Source organism: Symphodus melops, assembly GCF_947650265.1.
Source record: "Symphodus melops genome assembly, chromosome: 13".
Classification (NCBI taxonomy): domain Eukaryota; kingdom Metazoa; phylum Chordata; class Actinopteri; order Labriformes; family Labridae; genus Symphodus; species Symphodus melops.
This window is the reverse complement of record NC_136703.1, coordinates 16623603-16645801: the sequence shown is the minus strand read 5'-3', so window position 1 is coordinate 16645801 and position 22199 is coordinate 16623603. Positions and strand designations below refer to the sequence as shown.

General features: G+C 41.1%; 2 protein-coding genes across 11 annotated transcripts in view; both read left to right on the top strand.

Annotated features, from left to right (window-relative positions):
* The first annotated feature begins 132 nt into the window (after window positions 1–132).
* On the top strand, window positions 133–6560 carry LOC306833712 (caspase recruitment domain-containing protein 19-like). 3 transcript variants are annotated; one of them, XM_079359191.1, is made up of 7 exons: window positions 134–317; window positions 1163–1308; window positions 1444–1600; window positions 1925–1945; window positions 2166–2234; window positions 5975–6040; window positions 6196–6560. In XM_079359191.1, exons 1-7 carry the CDS (start codon window positions 311–313, stop codon window positions 6294–6296), a joined length of 567 nt encoding a protein of 188 aa, XP_079215317.1. In that variant the 5' UTR covers window positions 134–310; the 3' UTR covers window positions 6297–6560. The 3 variants fall into 3 exon arrangements, with proteins under 3 accessions (XP_079215318.1, XP_079215317.1, XP_079215319.1); XM_079359193.1 differs by having other exon boundaries at window positions 137–332; XM_079359192.1 differs by lacking the exon at window positions 1925–1945 and having other exon boundaries at window positions 133–317.
* Window positions 6561–18047: 11487 nt separating this feature from the next.
* LOC306833705 (serine/threonine-protein kinase WNK2) overlaps window positions 18048–22199 on the top strand; it is a 41175-nt gene continuing 37023 nt past the window's right edge. For 4 of the 8 annotated variants that reach the window (XM_079359180.1, XM_079359179.1, XM_079359178.1 and 1 more), the window contains exon 1: window positions 18049–19063. In XM_079359180.1, coding sequence (XP_079215306.1) covers window positions 18425–19063 — 639 coding nt within the window. In that variant the 5' untranslated portion in view covers window positions 18049–18424. Of the gene's footprint in view, window positions 19064–22199 lie in introns of all 8 variants that reach the window. The other 4 variants (XM_079359175.1, XM_079359177.1, XM_079359174.1 and 1 more) reach the window with 2 other exon arrangements.

The following is a 22199-nucleotide window of genomic DNA, read 5'->3' as shown; positions in this document are numbered from 1 at the left end:
CTAATTGAACTAGAGCACTCATTGGTATTAATGGGCGCAGGAAATGAATTAAGGTGATTACGGACATCGCTATCCAATGGGTGCACCTGAAAGCAGATTTGACTAATCTGCCTGTCAGTCAGGTCAGCCTAATGTCTGCGGATTGATACCTATGATGTGGTGCTGAGGTCAATCATTTGGCATGGTGCAGCGCACGGCGACGCTGTGTAGGTGCTGATGTTGTTGGACAAAAGAGAAACACAGCGGAGGGAACAGGAAGTTTACGAAGAAGCGGTCGGTGGGAAGGGGCCCCCATCGTGTGTTTGTCAGTATGACAGGTGTGTGAAACAAGGGTAAGATGTTTTGTCTTGTTTTGGATCTTTTACAGTCATCCCTTCGCGCTAACTTGGGGGTGACGGGACTATAGCTGCCGCCCACTTGTTGCACTGGTTTTGTTTTACTGTGCAGTTTCGGGTTGTTGCGATTTAAATACGTTAATTTAGACTTTATTTAAACAAGTAGGCCTAATGGACGTTGCTGTGCAATGTAAACAAATTGTGTCTAAATTCGTTCTGCAAATAAAGTAATTGCTTTTCGTGATAGACAGTCATTGTCAGAGCTATCCAAAGATTGCACTTTTAAATGACCCTATTTGTATGATGACATTTTTTTTATTTCATACTGTTAAAAGCAATTATTTCTAGGCTATATATATATATTGTATGTGTCCGGGAAGTCAGCCTCAATTGAATCAAATTAGGGATGATTAAGTTCTGAGTGTCTCTGCAAATATATAGTCATGCTCCCTACAGTCTGTCTTATTTCTGAGTTATTTAACCTACGTTTTGCTACAATATTCCTTATCTAGAAAGTGCAGCCTATTCGACCTTATAAACCTCTTAGACTGTTATTTTCAGCACTAGGCGAATGCCAAGACCGGCTTATTGAAAAACTACTTCAGGCTAGACATCAAATCTGCAAGTGTTTAATTAGGCCCGGAGCTTTTCTAGTGAACTGTACTTGTACAAGAGTATGACCTGTTGCTGACCAGACCTTCACACGAGAGCACACACAACCTTTTAAATCCCTAATGCCTCTGTTAATTCAAGTCAGCAATTACAGTGTGTTTGTTGTAGGGTAAAATGCATTGATTTAACACTACTTCTTGCTTGTCCTTGACAAGACGTTTACGATTGCCATGAGAAGCTCCAGAGGGATGCCCAGTTCCTGTGCTCACATCGGAGGATGGACACTGAACTGGTTGACAGACTGGTGCTGCAGCTGAACAGGATCTACCCCCAGATACTCAGCGACAAGGAAGCCCACAGGGTCACTAGAGATGATACTGCATATTATACTAAAACTGTTCAGAAAATCATTGAGTCCTGTCACTATACAAAATGAATTAAATTGCAACGACGGTATACCAGTATGTGATTAGATTCAGCATGCTTCTCCCTGCAGTTCAGGAACCTGAGCGTGCCCACCGAGGTGCGGTTACCAGAGCTCTTGACACATCTGTATTTGAAGGGAGAGGAGGCCTGTCATGAATTCTACAGAGGACTTCACATTCACGCTGAAGATGTCTACACCAGCTTGCCCACCAGAGTCAGACAGAGAGGTAAATCCACAGTGCAGGGTTCTAGAAACATTTTAGTAGCTGTAGTAAAGTAAAAGTAAAGTTGTAGTCGTCATCGTTTTGTAATTGGTCGCAGTAATTAATTGGGGTTTTTACAATATATTTACAGCAGAATAAGAAGAGCTTAGTATTGAAAAATACAAACGTTTGATAAGTAGGCTCTTAAAGATGAAATGGATGTGTCTTTCTTTCTTTAGCTTCTATATTGCTATGTTATGAAAGTTGAATACACTGCTGGCATTCACCTGTTCTATATGATCTGTATTCATATAAGTGCACCTTTTCCTTCTCTTACATTTTCTGAAGTAATGCTGTCCAATATGCCAGGTGAGACGATGACACTAATCTCCTAACCAATAGTCCAATAATGTTGCACCTTCTGCTGTGTAATACCCTGTGTGACCATTTGGAGGTTTATCCTGTTAAAGTTAGAGAGAGAAGAAATAGAAAGACAGCCTGCATGCTGTGTAGTGGCTCTTACATCACAAATGCTATTGCTTAAAGAAGCGCTGTGTTCCCTTTAATCACTCTTTTCTTTTTGTTTCAGATATTGCAGATCCAAAATGGACTGTCAATGTGACCAGCTCCCCAGAGCGATTTGTTCTTAATGACAGAGGTAAATCTACTCAACATTAGAAAAAGGAGCACAATCACTGAATAAAAACTCTTCAGGTGCACGGCCATGAACAGACTTAAAAGAAATAAGAAAAGTCAGCAGAGAGCCTTCATCGAGGCCCGAGCCAGATTAATAGATGTGAAAGGACGTTCAGTGTGATTACTTTTAGTTTCTTGTAAATCCCTCACTCTAAAGAGGAACAAAAGGTATCATGTTCTTTCTGGGGTTTTTTTTTTTCTTCAACTTTATAATCATCTGTAATTAATGACCTAACTGAATGAGTCTGGGTGCAACGTTTCCTGTAATGCAAAAGATCCCTATTGTTGTTTTCTATGTTTTAGTCACATACAGATAATATATGCATATTTTGAGTAAGAATCAAAAACTGTAAAAAGCACTGCACATTCTTAATAATTGCCTGTTTTCCAGGCAGTGTGTATTTTGAGAACGATAGGGAAACCCCCTACAGAGATTGAGAATTATTTGAGATGGAACATTGGTTATCCATCACAGTAAGCCCTGCAGTCAGTCAATCACTTTACATTGCCAATTCAAAACAGATGCTGCTGAAACAAAGAGCTTTTTATGAAAACAACTTATTTGCATTCTACCGAGTTTACATTTTAAATCCACATTATTCTCAGAACTAACTCAGAATCAGAATCAGCTTTATTGGCCAGGTATGTTTAACATTAATTAATTAATTACCGTAAATTCCGTACTATTGAGCGCACCTGGATATAAGCCGCACCGGCTAAAAATAAGTAAATAAATGTATTTGTACATATATAAGCCGCACTTGATTATAAGCCGCAGGTGTCCACGCTATAACAAGAGCTATTTACACAGACGTAGGCTACCGGTAACATCCGCAAATACTGTAGCGTCCGTACGGACGTTAAAGGACGACGAGAGCGTTCAAATAATAACTTAATAACCCCATCACTGTCCGCCGTGACCACGCCGTTTACAGCAGAGAGCAACACATAACTTGCCGTAACAATCCAACTCTCTCCCCCAGCGTTCTCTCATACAGCCACTCAACACGTTCTCGCTGGTGCATTCACTGACTCTCCACATAATCGGAATTATGAACACATTATCAACTACTGACTTTATAACATGAACCGTTACAATACGAAGCCTAGCCGACGGTGTCTGTAACACGGCTGATGAAAAAGATGACCGTAATATATTTCACAAGAAAAAGTCCATCCATTCACTGCCTCAGAATGACTTCATTACTCACTTCCTCAGTCTCTGTTGTCGCTGTCAGTGTCATCTTAAGCTCTGTTAGCTTCTTTGACAGCCAGGTCGATCGCCTTTAACTTGAAAGCTACATCATATGTATTTCTCCGTGTGTTTTCCATGATGAGGGTGCGTGCATGAAGCGCAAAATGACTGATATTAAGATCCGACGTGACGAAGTCAAATGTTTTTGCGGCAGAAGCTCATTGTCCCCCATAAAAAATCCATGCATTAGCCGCACCGGAGTAGAAGCCGCAGTGCTCGAAGTGTGAGAAAAAAGTAGCGGCTTATAGTCCGGAATTTACGGTAATTAACTACAAATATAAACAAGTAATTAAAGACTAGTATGTACAAGACTAATTAAGATAATAGTGCAGTGGTGAGTAGTGCAAAAGGATGATGAAGTCAACATGGGGTGGTCATCTCATTTATAGTAAATAATACATGTACATTCACAGTGACAGTTTAGTTCCAGGGTTATTTCACAGCAGCAGGTCTGACACTCTGTGACTGTTTAGTGTTCATCAGAGTGACAGTCTGGGGGAAGACTTGTGACGGTTTGTTTTGGCGTACAGTGACTTGTAACACCTGCCCGACGGGAGGAGCTTGAACAGTTTGTGTCCAGGGTGTGAGGGGTCTGCAGTGATGCTACCGTTGCAGTCTGTGTCCGTCGAGTTTGGTTGCATATCCAAAGCACACAGTGATGGAGGTGCACAGAACAGACTGAATGAAGGAGGTGTAGAACATGATCAGCAGCTCCTGGGACAGGTTGAACTTCCTGAGCTGGAAGTACATCCTCTGCTGGGCCTTCTTTCTGATTGTGTCTATGTGGGAGGTCCACTTCAGGTCCTGTGAGATTGTGGATCCCAGGAACCTGAAAGTCCACTGTGCAGAATAGTGAGGGGGGGAGTAGGGGGGGATTCTCCTGAAGTCCACTGTCATCTCCATAGTCTTGAGCGGGTTCAGCTCCAGATGGTTCCATCTGCACCACAGAGCCAGCTGTTTCACCTCCCATCTGGAGGCAGACTCGTCACCGCCCTGGATGAGACCGATGACGGTGGTGTCATCTGCAAACTATTAGAGTTTTACAGAAGGGTCCCCTGAGGTGCAGTCATTGGTTGTAGAGGGGAAAAGAGCAGTGGGGAGAGAACACACCCATGAGGGGCGATGATGCTGGATGTGATGCTCCCCAGCCTCACCTGCTGTCTCCTGTAAGTCAGGAAGTTGGTGACCCACTGACAGGTGAGCTGGGTGAGGTTCCGGTGCAGGATATCCGGGATGTTGGTGTTAAACGCTGAGCTGAAGTCCACAAACAGGATCCCTGGGGAGTCGAGGTGATGCAGGGTGTAGTTCAGTCCCATGTTGACTGCGTCCTCCACCGACTTGTTTGCCTGATAGGCAAACGGCAGAGGGTCCAGCAGGGGGCCTGTGTTGTCCTTCAGGTGGCTCAACACCAGTCTCTCAAAGGACTTCATGACCACAGATGTCAGGGCGACACTCAGAGTGATGGCAACTTGATTATCTTTATCTTTAAGACTTTAAAAGGTCATGATTATTTGAATGTAGTGTGATATCATTCCAGGATAACAGAAGTGCACAGCTCTGAGCTGCCTCTGAAAGCCACATTACATTATAATAACACAACAGTTTGAATTCTCAGAGCTTTTCATCATAACAACATTCAACATTTATACCACACTTTTGTATTTGTTAGTCATCTAATCTTTTATTCTCCTTTTGTTCTACCTGTTGTTTTTATTGCTTCTGTTTTTGATTGTATACTTATCTTATATGTGCATGAACAGTAGTACAATAAAAAAAAAAAACCAATTTGTTGTTAATGGGCCAAAACACATTACATTTTTTTTTAAATATGGCGGTCTTCCAGTTTATGCGTGTCAGGGTGCCTCTGCACCCCTCGCTGATCCTCAGATAAGCCCCTTAAGCCAAACTAAGCTTTGTTCTTCAGCGCATATAGTTTGTCTGCTGAACCTTTTAACCCCGAGCATCACAATGTGGGCCCCTCTGCTCTCCACTGCTTCACCATCTATCATCCCGTTGCATCCAGGCCTTTGATTTTGCGGGTCAGTTAACCTCACGTGTAAACCCCTCTGTCCAAAGCAGCCTCCTCTGGCCTGCATTCCTTTTGAACAGTCAGGACCGCATCCTAGGGTCAAAGGTGTGTCAGCAGGAAAATGGGTCATCGATGAAGTAGTGAAACAGTGACACCCACTCATATGTAAGACAAAGAAATGTGGCATTGACTGTGAACAAGAAAACGATCTTTTTACAGAGGTGTACTCTTCCGTCTTGCCGTATCCTAATTGTACCTTGTAGTTTGCCTCTATTTTCATGAATGAACCTTTAAGAAGACACTGTTTCACTATGAACAATATGTAAGCTCACCTGCCGATCACTCATATGGTTATAGCTGTTATTCGTCTATAAAAGTCCCTGATGAGACTTTTTTTCCCTTCTCTTTCTCTCTGCAGGACCAATGTTCTTCCTGAGCTGTTTCAGTTTTTTTGTTGGTGTTGCACTACTCTACTATTACGGAGGTGAGTCATGATTGTTAAAATGATTGTTAATACATCAAATGGTAGAAGGGTAGATTGGTATCCAAGGCATCTTCATAGTTTGTAAAACTATCAATGTTTAAACCACTCTTTCCATAAAAACATAAACTCTATGTTGCGGGTCTTTCTCCCCACAGAGGATGAGACATTGAGATCTACTGGTCCGTTTCTTCACTGCTCTGCAGCAGCACTGGGCAAAGGTGCTAAAGATGTTTTAATTTGCTATGCTGAGGTTTGAAAATGGAACAGAAGAGGACAGGTGCTGCTAAAATTCTGAAGAATTGGTCCCTTGACAAGAACAAGCCATTTAATGTGCCACTTTGCAGTGCCAAACTTGTATCCACTTGAAGAGCCATTGAAGCTTTTTTTTTTTTTTTTTTAAATATCACTGTTTTCTAAGCAGTACTGACTTTGTGAAAGAAAAATGGACTCATATCATTCTACCATGGATTCCCATAGTTGGAATCTGGGTTTTATAAAAACATGTAATGTTATACCCTAACACGTCTGTGTATGTGAATGTGTATATATATATATATATATATATATATATATATATATATATATATATATATATATATATAAAGGTTATTTTGTGTATATAATGATTCTGATCACATATTCTCAGTAAATACTGCCTGCACTCAGGACATTACAACTTCTGCTTAAGTTTAAGCTGGGAGAAGCTTTGCTGGCAATAACGCATGTATGTCACCAAACTCTGCTTTAAGTATAAATAGGAATAATTAAAGGCTTCCTCACTTGAAATATATTTTTTATCTTAATTTGACGATTGATTAATGAAAAAAGTCGCATTATCTCTCTGTGCCTTCTTGGTGGTGCTGTGGAATGAAACATGCACAGAGGATTGTGGGACAGAATAGCGGAAAATGCATGCTTTAGTAGGACAGCCTGGTATTTTTCTGCAAACTAGATTTGACATGCCATGTGTCTTTAATATAGCAAAAAAAAAGAAGTACTCAAACATGTTTGTCAAATGCGGCACACAAATAATCCAGAAGTAAAGGTGTTGAAATGTAATGTCCAAAGGAAGAACCTTTTAAGTAACAAAAATGACTAAAGCTGTGATTGTGAGTGGGTTATTAGAATGTTGAATTTTGTTTGGTTCAAATAAAGCACACAACCTGAAATTATACCTTGTTTATTTTATTTAGAATAACAAAGAATTAACAAAGATGTACATCATACACCTTAAAGGCATCAAATAACGTCGACTCTATGGAACTGTAGTCAAAAAGTACAGCGATAGTTAATGTTTTTGGTTACTGACACAGTGATGCTGCTACCAAACCAAGGTTTGCTCTGATCATTTCAAATGAAGTTTGGCTTGATAGGCATCAATGAAAACACTAGAGGGCGCTGCCTCATTCAGTTCACCCAAATGAGAAACAAGGTTAGAAGGCCTTCTGGTGTACTATAACAATGACAATCCAGGGCAACAAACAACCAACATAAATTAATAATGACAATCAAACTGATCGATGAATAAAGCTGTCTTAATTAAATGCACACTATTGACTGCTCAAAATAGGCCTTTGTGCAGAGTACATTAATGTCATATTCACTTGAAGCCCTTTAAATTATTACTGTGATTGTGATGATTCAGTAGGAAAATAGCCTCATCAAAGAGGGTTTATATACAATACAATGCTTCTCTTCTGGAGAGCTAAGGTTTCTGTCTTCTCTGCAGAGACAGAGCAGTGAATATGAAGAGGGGAGTCAGCGAGGAAGAGGAGGGCAGGGGAGGTGGAAGTGTCACTCGGGTGATTGTACAGTTTGAATGCTAGTATCTATCATTCCCAAGGGGGATCTAACCAAGCTAAAACTCCTCCTTGATCAACTGCCTCCTTTGAAAGTGAGACCCCTACTGAGCCAGGACCGAGATGGAGCCAGAAGTGTGGGAGCCGCAGACATACATTATGTATCTATATCAGTCTACAGATCTGCTCTGAGTGGAGCTGTGTGTGTCATCAATCTAGCTCACTGCTCGTCGTCCTGTTTCCAAGGTAACCAATGATAGTTGTGGAGGAGGAAGAGGATGAGATTGTGACGTTAGTTTGTCATCTCAAAGGTGCTTTGTCACAATCCAATTGAAGATATTCTACTTACTGTACTAGCCTCAGTGATCTTCACGTGTTTTACAGATGATATAAAACTGATAAGAACTGGTTTTGGTTAAAAACTCAAGTGTGTAAATTGAGCATTTGCTTTTGCTCTAATTTGGGGTTTCTGTGACATTGCTGAAACACTGTCTAATTAAGGCTTACATTTTAACAAGCGGTTCAGCTGGGCCCTGAGCTGTGTTGACAAATTCACCAGCTGCTGGTCCAGAGAACCACAGACACACTCCAGCTTTGCTCAGAGAGTCGAGACACAACCAAACATTGTTTTAATTTTATGTTAGGCTTGTGGCCTGTGGTTGTGGACAGCTGAGCCTAACCTGAAGAGGTTGGACAGCACTTTGACTCACATGAGGCGCACCCAGTTCTGTGTACATTCCCTCAGCTGCCCCATGACGCCCCCCTGGTCCAAGCAATCCAGACAGAAACCATGACATCTTGCACGAACGTCACTGATGTTATTAAAAATTGAAGCCTGTTTTCCATTTGTATACACGTGGAACTGGGCCTACTTTGTAGGCAGGGCTTTAGTTCACTCTCGGGCAGCAAAGGAGACAGACAGCATGAGGTCACATGTGCCTGACTGCTGCTGTCTCCACTTTCCTGTTTGTCCATCAGAAACAAATGTTGGGTTGTTTATGCACCAGACCCCATTGTAGTTTCTGCAGTTTCTCTCTTGTTCAGTCTGCCTGCAGCAGTGTGCAGGACAATGATTTTCTGGTAAATGAGCCAGCTGTTGGATTCTTGTTTTTGTTTTGTTTTCCGGTGGAAAATTCTCTGAGAGCCTGGAGAGGTCAGTGTGTTTTTAGGTCAGGTAGGAGGATTGTGAAGGTCGGGTCAGTGGAGGTAAAACCCAAAAATATGCTAACTGCATGCATGTCTTTCGGGCCAACTACTTGTAGTGAGAACAAGGAGCAGAAAAGGAGATAGGATATTTTGATCAGAGGATAAAAATACCTATGTGTTATTGTTAATTCTCATTCATTAGGCCTGTTGACGCCAAATGCTGTAATAAGGACATTCACAACCACTATAATAAAAACCAGACATGTAGCCAAGTCCTCCAAAATGTCTAACCTCCAGTGTTTTTGTTCATCATTCAGGTCCCATCGAACTGCAGACAAAAAAAGGAAACACACACTTAAACATAGGCAGTCAACTTTTAACTGGGACTCAGGCCAACCCGAAATAAACTGATTTACTGACAACCATAAATCCTTAGATAGATCATTCTGGGTGCATATTAACAAGTGATCGCATTGACATTGCAGAGGAACAAATATTACATTCTAACAAGGACGTATAAAGATTAATGAACATCATTCAGTTTTTAGTGTTTAGAAACGTTCATATCATGAATGCTCATAAGATCCCTATGAAGCGGAACTTCAAAGAATATCTAACTGCCTTTTCTTGATATATTTTCAATTCAGATGGGATCGAACCAATCACAAGATAGAAGACCGGGCATAACTTTGTGATGAATGTGATTGGATCGTCAGCTTCAGGAAAGCTTTTTTAATAAGTCGAAAACATTTTCTAAATCCCATGTGAAGAATGAGTCATCATGAGACATTTGAGGCGCTTTACAGAAAGGGTTAGAGTAAAAACAGACATATAATGCTTTATTGAAAAAGAGTTGGCAGATAAGTTAACACTTAACAAAGGAAGACTGGATAAATAATTTCATTTTCATTTCTAGGACTTTAAGCCACAAATTACAGGCTACAAATAAATTCCAGCAAATGTCTAAAAGCCCACAGGTTAATCTGCTTCAATATCGATTCAATTTTTTAGCAATAAATCCCAAATCTTCCTTCCAAATCCCTGAAAAAACCTTTTTATACTTTGTTATTAGAGGTTTTTTATTATTGGTTATGGGGTCATAACCCCGGCCTACAGCCTATACCAAGAATATCCAGAACATAGTGTTCTGTACATTTTTCTGTCTTTGGCAAACAAAGTCATATTCTGTCCCTGGATTAACCTGTGCATTAACTAATTCATTAAATATGTTGTCCAATTCACCACTTATTCAACCATTCAAAAGAGAAACAAAGTTAATGAAGATGTTTCAGCCTTCATTATGGGCCAACAAACTTTTGGTTCAAAGCATACAGAGAGCACAATACAGGAAAGAGAGGTCTGGTTGAGGGAAGTTCATATTTACCCTCTGGCAAAAATGTGTCTTTTTATGTGTGCTTCGAAGTTCTAAACACGAGGAAACAATAGTGCGTGAGATAATGATTTATTGGGATCTTCATCATCACAGGGACTGAACGGTGAATAACACTGGGTGTGATCAGGAAAAATTGTGCGTGCATGTGAGTGTTTGTGTGTGTGTGTGTGTGTGTGGGGGGGGGGGGGGTGTCATCTGATAGGACTTAGGCACATGCTCTGCGTACATATGTGTGCATATATGTGTGTGTTCATGGGAGATAACCAAAGGTTAAATGGTGTATCAGGACCCCGCCTGTGTGTCTGATGGGATAGTTTAGGGTGGACAGGGGTTGGGGGTGGTGATGGTGATGGTATGTAGGCCACTCACATTACGCACCACTGGCTCCATTAGACAGAGCTGGATCCACAGGCGTGTGAGGGGAGGGTTTAGGGAGGGGGGGGGGGGGGGGGGGCTGGGGGCAACGGGGTTCAAAGCAGTCAGAGAAAATGAAAGAAGAGGAATGAAAAGAGACGTGTTTGAATATATGGGGGTGGCAGAGGAGTCACTTGATTTGGTGGAAGGAGGGGGTCAGGTCTTCATGAATGTGTGATGACTAAGAAGCTGACTGACCTCACTGACGCATGATTCTTTAAAAAACAAACAAAAAAGCAAAACAAAATGCAGGAATCTTTTTTTAGACATGATTATAAACTATAATGATAATGATGACTATAATAAGTATTTAATTCCTTTTAAATAATTAATATCTGTATTATAGTAATATAAGAACAGAGGTTAAAGTAGGAATGGAATTTAAAAAAGCACTCTTAAGAGATTTTATTCAAAATAGACTCATTTTACAGCATAGATTACTAATCTGGGTGGGGTGGGCAGGTTCTATGATAGGGTGATTATATCTTAAAAGACTTCAAAGGCAGATACTGACAAAAACTCTTTATTTACTCCTCCTGCTCGAGCTAAAATGAGTCAGTGTGACATGGCTAAAGTCCCCTGACCCGCTTCATGTCAGAGTACATTGAACAGCAGTGTAAAATGCATAGTTATAGTTCATCCTATGCTCATCTTTTCATCTTAATAGACCAATTTCTCTAACTCCAAACGTGACTTATAAATACAGAAATCCTCAAAATCACTGGGCGTGTCACTAAATGGCTATTGCATTATTAGCTTTCTTCCTTACTTCTAGACATTTATAAGAGGTACAGTGACATATTGGACATCTTCCCTTGACACCCAGTAGTACCAAAACATATTGACCTTTTAACCTGGTGGCAGGAGAGTTGCCATGGTTACAACTAGACAGTAATGAGTTGTTTATGAGAAATTGGTGGACTTGAAATTGCATAAGGGACAGCGTGGAGGAGAGGAAACTCAAAGGGCAAGCAAAGGTTGTGATGCTCATCAGACAACAAATGCAACAAAAGGTCTCAGGGGGACTGTTTTTTTTCTCACCTATAAAGATAAGAAGGACCCCCACTGTGACCTGCAGGCAGAGGGAGATGCTGATTAAGGTGACAATGGGGGTGTAAAAGGAGAAGTCAGGCCCCTGGTCGAGCACTGCCTTCAGCTGGGAAGCATTAGCCATGAGCAGAGCCACATCCAGCATGCTCTCTGCTGCACTCTTCTTGTTGGTGTAGTGGTTCATGTTCAGAGGGGTGGGGCTGCTGGGTAGAGCATCTGGATGAGAGGCCTGGGGGAAGAAGAAAGTATCTGGCATGGAGATAAAATGTTTATGGCTTTTAGACAATGCCTGAAAGAAGAATTCCTGGAATTAAACAGAAAGGCGTGTAGGCTCTGTGCTGCTGTTTTGTTGTCCCTGCAGAGCAACAAGGCGGCAGCATGCTGATGATGATAGCAGTCATTTTTGTGCTTCCTGTGCAGTGCTGCGAAGGATCTGGTTATCATGCTACCTAATTAGCACAAGAAGTCAGTAGTGCAGTAAAGATATACTTAAACACTGGTTACAGGCCTTAGTGGACATGAAACACAGCTGCATGTGTAGTGTTTAAGGCTCTCACGTGACTGTAGCTTTAAATAGACACATCCAGTCCACAACTTTCCTTAATCAGTTTCAACACATTTTACCCTTCGTGTTGCTGAGACCTCTGTTCTAGATTTTGTTTGAGTGTTTAAATCCAAGCGGTGAGTTTTATTGATCATGTTTGTAGTACCGTGTGATGCTGCTCACCTTTGGTTGTATCCTTCCCCATCAGAGAGAAAATTTAACAAAGTACACCCCGAACAACTTTTCTGAAGAACTAGAGCAATTTTTATTGATCCTGCTTTATGATGTGGGTTTTTCTCTTTCGGTTAGGAAAAAGAAGAGTCATTTCGGCTGTATCTATTCTATAAGGGCTCAACAGGTGATAGCTGAAATCATCTACAAAAATCTACTTTTGGTTTTGTTTAATTCTACAACCTATTGATCCTTGTGTGGGTGAAGATTATGTAACAGACGCGTAGCCAGGATTTGTGTGTATGTGTGTACGCCATCCAAGTGGACTCTGCCTGGGATAGAAAAAATAGGGTCAGCAAGAGCTGAATAAACTGTCATCTTGTTACAATAAGAAATAACTCTATTTTTGAAATCGTGTGGAGGAAAAACCTTTTCCATCATGGGCGCTGCTGCTGAATGAACATCCAATTGCACTCACTCTTCAGTGTTGCCTGACCCACACCTGAGCAGTATCCTGCACACACACACACACACCACTTCGAAACACTGAAGCCTTCCTCTTTTTTTCTCACAACACACCCTTTTGCTGCTGTTGCTGCTGCAGGGAGCACAGTTTGTCAGGGATTAACCAAACCACAGAGCTGGTACGAACTGTCCCCCCTCTGAGCTGAGACAAAAAGAGGAAAATTAAAAGCTGCACCCTCTAATTTACTACATCTGAATTACAATGTCTTTCGGAGATTCGCAACAATCACATGGCATGGATTTGTTGATGTACGAGGGGGAAGTACAAACTGCACAGAAGGTGTGGTTGTGGGGGTTGTACTTAGTAATTACTGTGATGGTTTTGTTTTTTTTTAAAACCCTGTAAAAAAAAAAAAGAGCCATGTCTAATTTTTCAAGTAAGACATTAGTCATGGTTACATGTCTCACAGGCCTAGTTCCACATTTTTTACGTTTTATTTGGCATAGCCTCATGAGAGCATCGTAGAGAGATCCCAAATAAAATCCAGCAAACCTTCAAAAAAAATCTCCTAATCTTTTTTTCCCTGCTGGGAGCAATAATTTCCCATCACTAGACTTGTAACAATATGTCATACAGCTCTTCAAAACATGTTTACCTATATTCCTCAGGAACAGCGTAATTAAGTTTTGTGTCGAGTGTAGGTCCCCTCCCGTGTTGAGTGTGATTTGTGCCAAATGCAACAAATGGCACTGTGTCATGACGTGTCAGGGTCACACATGCTGCTCTCATACACTGACTAAGGTTTTTTTTTTTTTTTTTTAAAGACAGCCCATTTATCCCCGAGTCAACAGACCACAGTGAGATAAATGTTGTCGTGAGATCACTGGATGGAGTCAGAATGTCTAGAAAGTACAGCACATGATATTTCTCCAGAGTTCGTCAGCAAATATGAAGAACTATTTCAGACTCTGAGCATTGTGTACACACAAGGGAAAGACTAAGGGCCACCTACCTCGATGCACCAAGTATACTGCTGAGAACATAAGATAACCACTAATCAAAGCAGATGAGACCATGTGAAACAAAAAGACAGTGAATAATGTATATAACACTGTGTTTTTTATGCTGTCGGGGTGGGAGTGTGGAGCATGCTGCATCTGTTAAAAAAATACAAATAAAATAACAGGATGCACCTGGACAAGGCTGACATTGTGTCTACACACTTACTCACATTTGCATATTTACACTATCTTTTGCATTTCAATACGTGAAACAGCACTCTTGTCAGTCACCCAGGCATTTACCTTTAGTTATTTTGCACAAATCTAAAACAAAGGGTCCTCATTAAGTCAGTCACTCTTAACGTTTCCAAGGTTTCAACGCTTATTAATATAATGAATTATTCACACTGTGTTCCTTGTCTAAAATAACACACAGAGGAAAATGCAGATAGGAAAGAAAACAGGGAGTAAAAAAAAAGTGGGAATATTTATTAACTCTTAGTTATGCATCACTTGGAATAGCAGAATTATGCAGTAGTATTTAAAGTAGACTTCTTTCATTAAATCTGATGACATCTATATTGGGTATAAGATAAATGAAATTAGTTACGTATAATTTATTCATGAATGATCTCTCTAAATGATTGATGTTGACTAAAATGGGAGGTCAAACATATGTCTCTGGGGGAAAATATGTCCAGGAAACATCCTGGATTACCTGTTATAGATTTAAAGAAATGTAATTACATTTTGAAAATATATGTGTGTAGAATCACTGACATAAGACACACAAATAAAACAGACACAATTAAATTAATATCACTTAACATTCACACAAGCAATAATCCAAACATTAAAAGCACATTTAGGAATAAAATGTTAAAGTAGTTAATATTAGTGAGCTAAGTTGTGTTACACCATAAATTACCTTGATGTCTGCCTTGTAGCTTTGCAGAACAAAACGCAACATTCTTTGAAAACTCTGGAAAGGATTCAGATTGTAAATTGTTGAGACTGAAAGTAAACCTTTAACCAAAATGCACCAAAAAAAATTATTTCATTCCAAAAGCCAACTCAAGTTTTGCCCACAGAAAGAAATGAACTCACTCAACTTGCACACCTAATCCTAAATTTTGCCCGTAGCCCATATGATCAAACTGCCCGGCTAAACTAAGCTCATCAGATACTGTGATGTCACCCACCTTATTTTCTGTTCAACAAAGTTCTGTTTCTGTAAGTAGAAAGATCCATGCAACACTAAAAGACATCACTTAGGACCCTGCATTTATTATTTAGTTAACCGAACCTGCTTCTGTTCACTGTCATGATGAGAGAGCCAATGAACTTGCATCTGTAAATGCATGGGTGTGTGTTTCTCATCCCTTTTTTTCTTACACATCAGCACTTCTCTGCTCTCTCCATCTATCATGTCCTATCAGCAGCCTGCCTCTCTCACTCACCTCAAACTCTGGCTCTCCTCCAGAAGAGGATCGACCCAACTGCAAATCTAATTTCTCTGATTCTCTGTAGGGCTTTTAGCTTTACAGCCTTACACAGTGCAAAGCAAACATAACTTCTCTATCCCACCATGGCACTCGGAGGATGGAACACTTTCTCTTCCTTAAAAAAGTTGCAGTGATTTTCAAAGGCAAAAGGAGGTGCTCGAGATGAACAGAAATCTGACACAGGATGAGATTTCAATGCAACACAGGCACATATGCCGATATTAAAAGCCTGTGGAAGGTCAGCATAAAAGATCTTCTTGATGAAAAAAACCAACCGATTAATTCCACTCGTATTGACTCACACTTATGGAAGACACATCGTATGAGACCAGTTGCTCATTTTATTGAGTGTGAGGGTATTACGTTCTGCGTTTGTTGGCTGAGCTTTGACCATCACGGAAGTATCTCTGGCTGCCATTCAAGGTCCCTCTCTCTCTTCCTCCTCGCTTCTTCCTAAAATACACACACACACACACACACACACACACACACACACTCCTATCTGAATGTAAATGACACTGTTAAAACAATGACTATGGAGATGACATATAGTGAAGCCCATTTCCTCGCCTTGTAAAACCGGATGAATCTCCATACAAGCGTATATTTTAATTACTTATCAAATGGCAACTTCTATTGCCGCATAAAACAGACTAAAGACTTCTTGTCCTGCAACAATCTCATCGTGGCACAAAGTACGGTGACATTATGTAAAAGTAAAACAACCTATGCAAGTGTTTTTGTGTTCATTTTGGCTACTGAAGTGGAAACAAAGGGGTGTATTCATTATTTATAAGGTCACTCAGGTGCCAACAATGCCTCACTCCTCAAATGAACCAGACTGTCATCTGACCCTGCAGCATGCCTGAACCAAACATGAAGAAATGTTTTTTTTTATTGACTTGTTTTCCTTGTAGATTTCAAATCTGACATCATTTTTAGGTAATTCGTTTACCCTCATTTAGTTGTAACATGAGAAAGTGACCAAAAGTGAAATAATAATGCAGGAGCCACAGTAAATTAGTCTTTTTACATTGACACTCTTTTTACATTGTAGCTTCAACAGAGGAGACAAATTCCACAATCAGACTCCTATTTTTGCACTTGTACTATGATTCTACTTAAGTAAAGTCATAGGCCTTCACAACCTATATTAGGCTATTTGCTTGCTATCTTCCTAACAATTTCTTACCTCAGTCCCACTCTCCCTGCTGTTGCTGCTGATCATCATCATATTCCCATGTGTCTATAAAGGCTACGCCTCAGCTGCAGGCTGCGGCTCCGTCAAATTGAGATTCAGAGTGTCGTAGGGGAGAGAGCAGGCTACGGGACCTGCAGTCATACAGCCTCATTAACAGAGCTGCGTCTGTAAAATCATTTAGGCGTGCCTATTATTACAGTTTTTGCCACAGGAAAAAAAAAGCATACATGTCGGGCTACATGTTCTCATTACACAATTCTATTGTCGGCTTTAGCAAGCTGTTGAGTTGAGTGAGAGGGGGAGCCACGTGATTTGATGAGTCGGTAAAAAGGGCGTGAAAGAGATTTTACACAGACGTTTAATGGCTTTATGCAGGGAATAATCTTTTCATGCCCTTTGCCGTTTCCATCCTCTGATTTCTTTGTTTCTTTTTCATATGTGATATGTGTCTCTCTCGCCGTTGAAAAGCAGCATGATGATGATGATGATGAGGAGGGTCTGTGTGGTGCCCTCCTCCCAGCGTGTCGTGTTATTGGCCGGTCCCTCCAGTCTTTAGTTACCAGGGGCGTGGAGGAGCCGAGCAAGCTGAATGGGAAACACGTTTGAGTGCGCTTCACCGTTGTATTAACTGCACTGTGGAGGAGAGAAAATGACATGCGAAAAGCATAGTTGTCCGCGTAAATTAATATCCGAGGACGCAGCGACCGGGGCAGACTAACATTTGTGGTGTGTTTTGAGCAGCCGGAGTGGTTTCTAAACTACACCCCTCCGCATTCAGCGGAGACGGAGACTTGGCACCGTGAGCTGCAGTCGAAGAAGAAGAAGAGAAGGATGCGGTGACTTTAAAGGAGATAAATTCAATTTATTGGTCTTTTTTTCTTGTCAATATGGGTTTTTTTAAGTAACAAAAAATCAACTTAATCCTGTATTCGTTTTTGGCCGTTTTGTTGGCTCTTGTTTGTAAAAATGAGGATAATAAACAGATTGGGCGTTTAATGGTCCACCTTTTTTTCCGTGGACAAACGGCTAACGTTAGCTCGTTTTTTTTCCTCCAACACTGGACCTGGGAGGTTTTCTTCTTCTGTGTCGTGTATCGGCACAGTGCGAGTTTTGCCGAGCTTGTTTGGTCGGTTTTCTTTGATATTGAACCAAGGTAAGTCGTGTCCCATAGGTTTAAACAAACTACATGTTTGCACACTTAACTACGCAATTTGTGACGACAAAATGAGCTCGTTCAAACAGCCGCCGGTTTAAGGATATCAAACTTAATGTTAACTTGTGTCGACAGCAGCAGCTTGCTAGTTTTTCGTTCACCTGGCCAGTGATGGCTTCTGGTAACAGTGCGAGACTGTGAGCTTGTCTTTATCCACCTGCTTTTGTTCGACTCATTTAAACTCTTTTATAACTGAACCCATGAATACAACGCGTTTTCACCGTAGCTTGAGTGTTGCCTCACACTCCAGCAGATGTTTGGTTGTCTTTCACTAACTTGCTTTTTTTTTTTTTGCAGCTCTTTGATATCGAATGAAATCTCTTCTATGCCATCCCACCCAGTTTTGTTAGGGGCCTCTGCTGGCAAACTGCGTCACCGAGTGGGCGCTGCAGGTACTCAACTCTAAATCTGCAGTTTGGCAAGTCTAGCCATCATGGCAAGAATGACCTGGAAACCAAAGCGACTGGACTTTTAAATCGACATGGAGCCGGAGCCCAATTCCAACTCCATAGAACTGAAATATCCACCTGTACCCAACTCTCAGTGTGAACTAGCCACAAACATGTACGAGTCTATGGGTGACGGAAATGTCAACCATGTGGATTCACTAGTAAGAGGGGTAAGTGACCCCAGTACATATCCTTCTTCCAGTTATCAGAGAAGTGTTCACCAGAGATTCATCAGGAGGAGCCTGTGGTTTTCTGACACAGATGAGCAGGCCTTTGAAACACCTGAATGCGACAACAGAAGTAAGATCTTGCACATAAACCTGCGAACTATAGTGGACAGGACGCGGGGGACTAGTTGCAGGACTCAAGAATGTTCAAGTACTGAAAGCCAAGGGGGGCATAAGGACAGTGCGACAGAGAGCGCCAGTGCTGACGAGGAGAAAGAGAAAAGTGGAAATGCATTAAACGTTACATGCAACGATGGGGGTAAAGCTGCTGTCAAGTCAGCAAGTGAGGAGAACGAGGAGGAGGCTGAGATGAAAGCGGTGTCCACGTCCCCGGGAGGGAGATTCCTCAAATTTGATATAGAGCTCGGGAGAGGGTCCTTCAAGACGGTCTACAAGGGTCTGGATACGGAGACCTGGGTGGAGGTTGCCTGGTGTGAGCTGCAGGTAAAATATTTAACTGTCTTTCTAATTGACAAGCTATCTCTTTTTCTTCAAGCATCCACCACACCCCACCTTTTTTTTTTTTTTGTATTTCAACTTAACGGTGGTCATGGGAGACACTTTTGAATGAGAGTGGTATAACCTGGTCAACTGATGCCTGACTCTTAGAGGAAGCCCCCCCCCCCCTTGTGCACACATGCTGTTAACAAGATGGTGATGTCTTTAGGGAGCTGTCAATCAGCCTGAGTGGAGTGAAGGAATCCACTAAGTTGCAAATGGGTTACCACTAAATTTTAAATGGGTTAACACAGGGAAAGTGATTGACGTGGTTTGGCTGCAGATGTTGAGATGCATACGTAGAAGTGTCGCGATCAGCAGTTTTTGTAAATGCACGAGGAGAGCCCATCGTGTCTTGCGTTACACAGACACAGGAGAATTACCAGCTTAGACTGTGCCAAGGTATTAACTCATTATTTTCATCCTTTGGAGACTGCAGCAAGGATAATCTCTCTCTCTCTCTCTCTTTCCCCCCTCTCTCTCCCAGGAGGATTAAAGGGGACTACAGTAAGCATGACTGGCCCCTCAAAGAAAGAGAACCTTTAGCTGTGTTGTCTTAGTGTTTCACCATTTACATTTGAATTGCTAAGGATTCATTCCCAGTGGTTCACTTCCACCAGCCTTCATTTTTACTGTAGTAATTTCCCAGCTGATGATGTAATGACACTGAGCACAGTCATTAGGTCAGACAGTGCACGAGATGTTTGTGTGTGCTCTGTCCCAGCAGTACGTCTGCATTTAGCGCTAGCAACCCTGCTTCCTACCTCCCGCCGTCTCTGCAACAGGAGGTCGGCAGACAGGAAGCAGCTGATGGGTGCTGTAGCTTGCTGTGAAGCCTGTGGCGGTCCTGTGACCTCAGTGAATACTTGAACGCTATGGTCACTAAAAAAAAGGCAGCATCACTTACTTGATACGATCAATAATAATAATTCACAGAAAATAACGGAGGAAGTATAAAACAAACCATTCTCTGTGTGTGACTGTTGCATCACAAAAGTAGTGATGCATCTCAGTCCTAGAAAGAACTTTGAAGGTAGCATGCCATTGGCTGGGAGTGAGTAACAGTATTGAAGCTAAGAAACATGATGACTTCATTCACGTGCTGATGTCATGCTGGCTGATAGTAGCAGTGAGCAATCTCACCACACTAAGCTGCTGTGGAACAGGAAACAATTTACTGTTTTATTCTCCCCTAGTGAAACATTAAAACTCCCTCTAGTGGACAGACGGTCAATAATGGATGTAAATCACAGTTCAAATGGTCCTTTCCTCACTATCATGCTCCCATGTTGTCACTCTGGCATACTTTACATTTTAAACAGCCAGTCGTCTGTAAAGGAATGGTTTGGATAGACCAAATGCTAACAGAATCGATGCCTTTTATCTGAGCGCTCTCTGAGTTAGCTCGCTGAGCAGATCTGAACCGTTTAGTGAGACTCTGTATGCCCAAGTCAATAAGGTGGAATGTGGTGCTTTGTTCACTTAATCAGAACCGATTGTGATCTCATCTCCATTAATCCTGCCTTCATTCTCAGATGAGTTTTGATACAGAAGTCACAGAACAGTGAAAAAAAACCATTGTCCTCTAATCTGTAGATATTTTTTTTACATTTAAATGTCATCAATTGTTTGACAATGCTTTAATAGTTTGTCTTCAATTAACAAAAAATACTTAGCTGATTAAAACATTCTGTATTAGTAAATAATGCATAAACAGTTCTCTGAAGCTGTTCTAAAGTCAGACAAAACAATACTTGGTATTATAACATATTTTTTCTACTGCTCTCTAATAGAACAAATAAACTAAATTATAATCGCTGAATTAAACAAAAATGGAAGTAAAAAAAACCCCAAGCCTTTTCTCTCCGAAAATCCAATCACAGCTCACAAAAAAATAACAAATAAAGAAACCTAGAAAGAAGACCAAGAACATCTTTGTCCTCTGCTGTCCAGAACTCAGAGATGATAGAATTGCTTTTTACCACGCGTCATTTAGTGCATTTAGAGCGCTTCAGGTTTTGAACTTCAATTACAATCACGTCTTTCCACGATCACGAAAACAAAATCCCTTAAGAGGAAACGTTGACGGTGCCGCACACCGTGTTGGGCTTGATTTGTCCATAGGTTTCGTTGGCAACAAGAGCACAACAACCTTTAAAATGTAGTGATTGATGTAAATTATAAAATATTTATTATTCGAGGGTTGTCAGGTTCAAGGATCTAACCTTAACCTTCAGACATACAATTCACCAAATAATGAAATAACCGACACGGACAAAGATATACTTTGTACACTTCTGCAGAAGGGGAAAAGCAGCCTCAGAGATCTCAACCTCTCGCCAACCCTCTTCCGCTTTTCTTCCCCTTTGCTTTAGCTCTTTATTCAGAATAAATGAATTTACATTAGTGTTAGTAGGCGTGATCACAAACCGTTAGTTAATACAATCGTATAGAAAAGTCTGCTACTGAGTGATTGACAAGTAGATAATATGCGGTGTGCAACTGGTCTACACTAAACATGCTGATTTGACAAATTTTGTTACAAACTAAAAGTAAATCTATGAAACTGGCAACTTCCCCTAGTGAAAGTTTCCACTACTGTTATCGTAAGATATTATAAAAAGCATACTGGAAATCCCCCTAAATATAATGTGTCAGCAAAAAGCATTGAACAATTGATAATTTGGTTCTCGATTTTCTAACAAGGGTGTTGCTCACTTTTCAGACTGTTCATATGAAGAGTGTTTAAGTTTGATTAAAGGCATGTTGTAAAATCGATGAGTCATCATATTTGATAACCCTGATCTCAATATGAATCACAAATAATTGCGATCATTGGGGTCGCCGGTGGCGCAGCAGCAGTGCGCGTGATGTATTGAGGCTCAGTCCTTGCGCGGATGGCCCGGGTTCGCGTCCGGCCTGTGGCCCGTATCCCGCATGTCTCTCCCCACTCTCTCTCCCTGATTTCCGACTCTGTCCACTTTCCTCCCTCTATAATAAAGGCATAAAGGCCAAAAATAAATCTAAAAATTAAAAAAAATAATTGCGATCATGATTTCTGACGTAATCCAGCCGCCTTAGT

What these genes read in the sequence shown, in the direction of transcription:
- LOC306833712 (XM_079359191.1), top strand. An exon ending in AATGCTGTCCAATATGCCAG is followed by an intron (nt 1,946 to 2,165) that starts GTGAGACGATGA and finishes TTTTTGTTTCAG; the next exon opens with ATATTGCAGATCCAAAATGG. An exon ending in ACTACTCTACTATTACGGAG is followed by an intron (nt 6,041 to 6,195) that starts GTGAGTCATGAT and finishes TTCTCCCCACAG; the next exon opens with AGGATGAGACATTGAGATCT.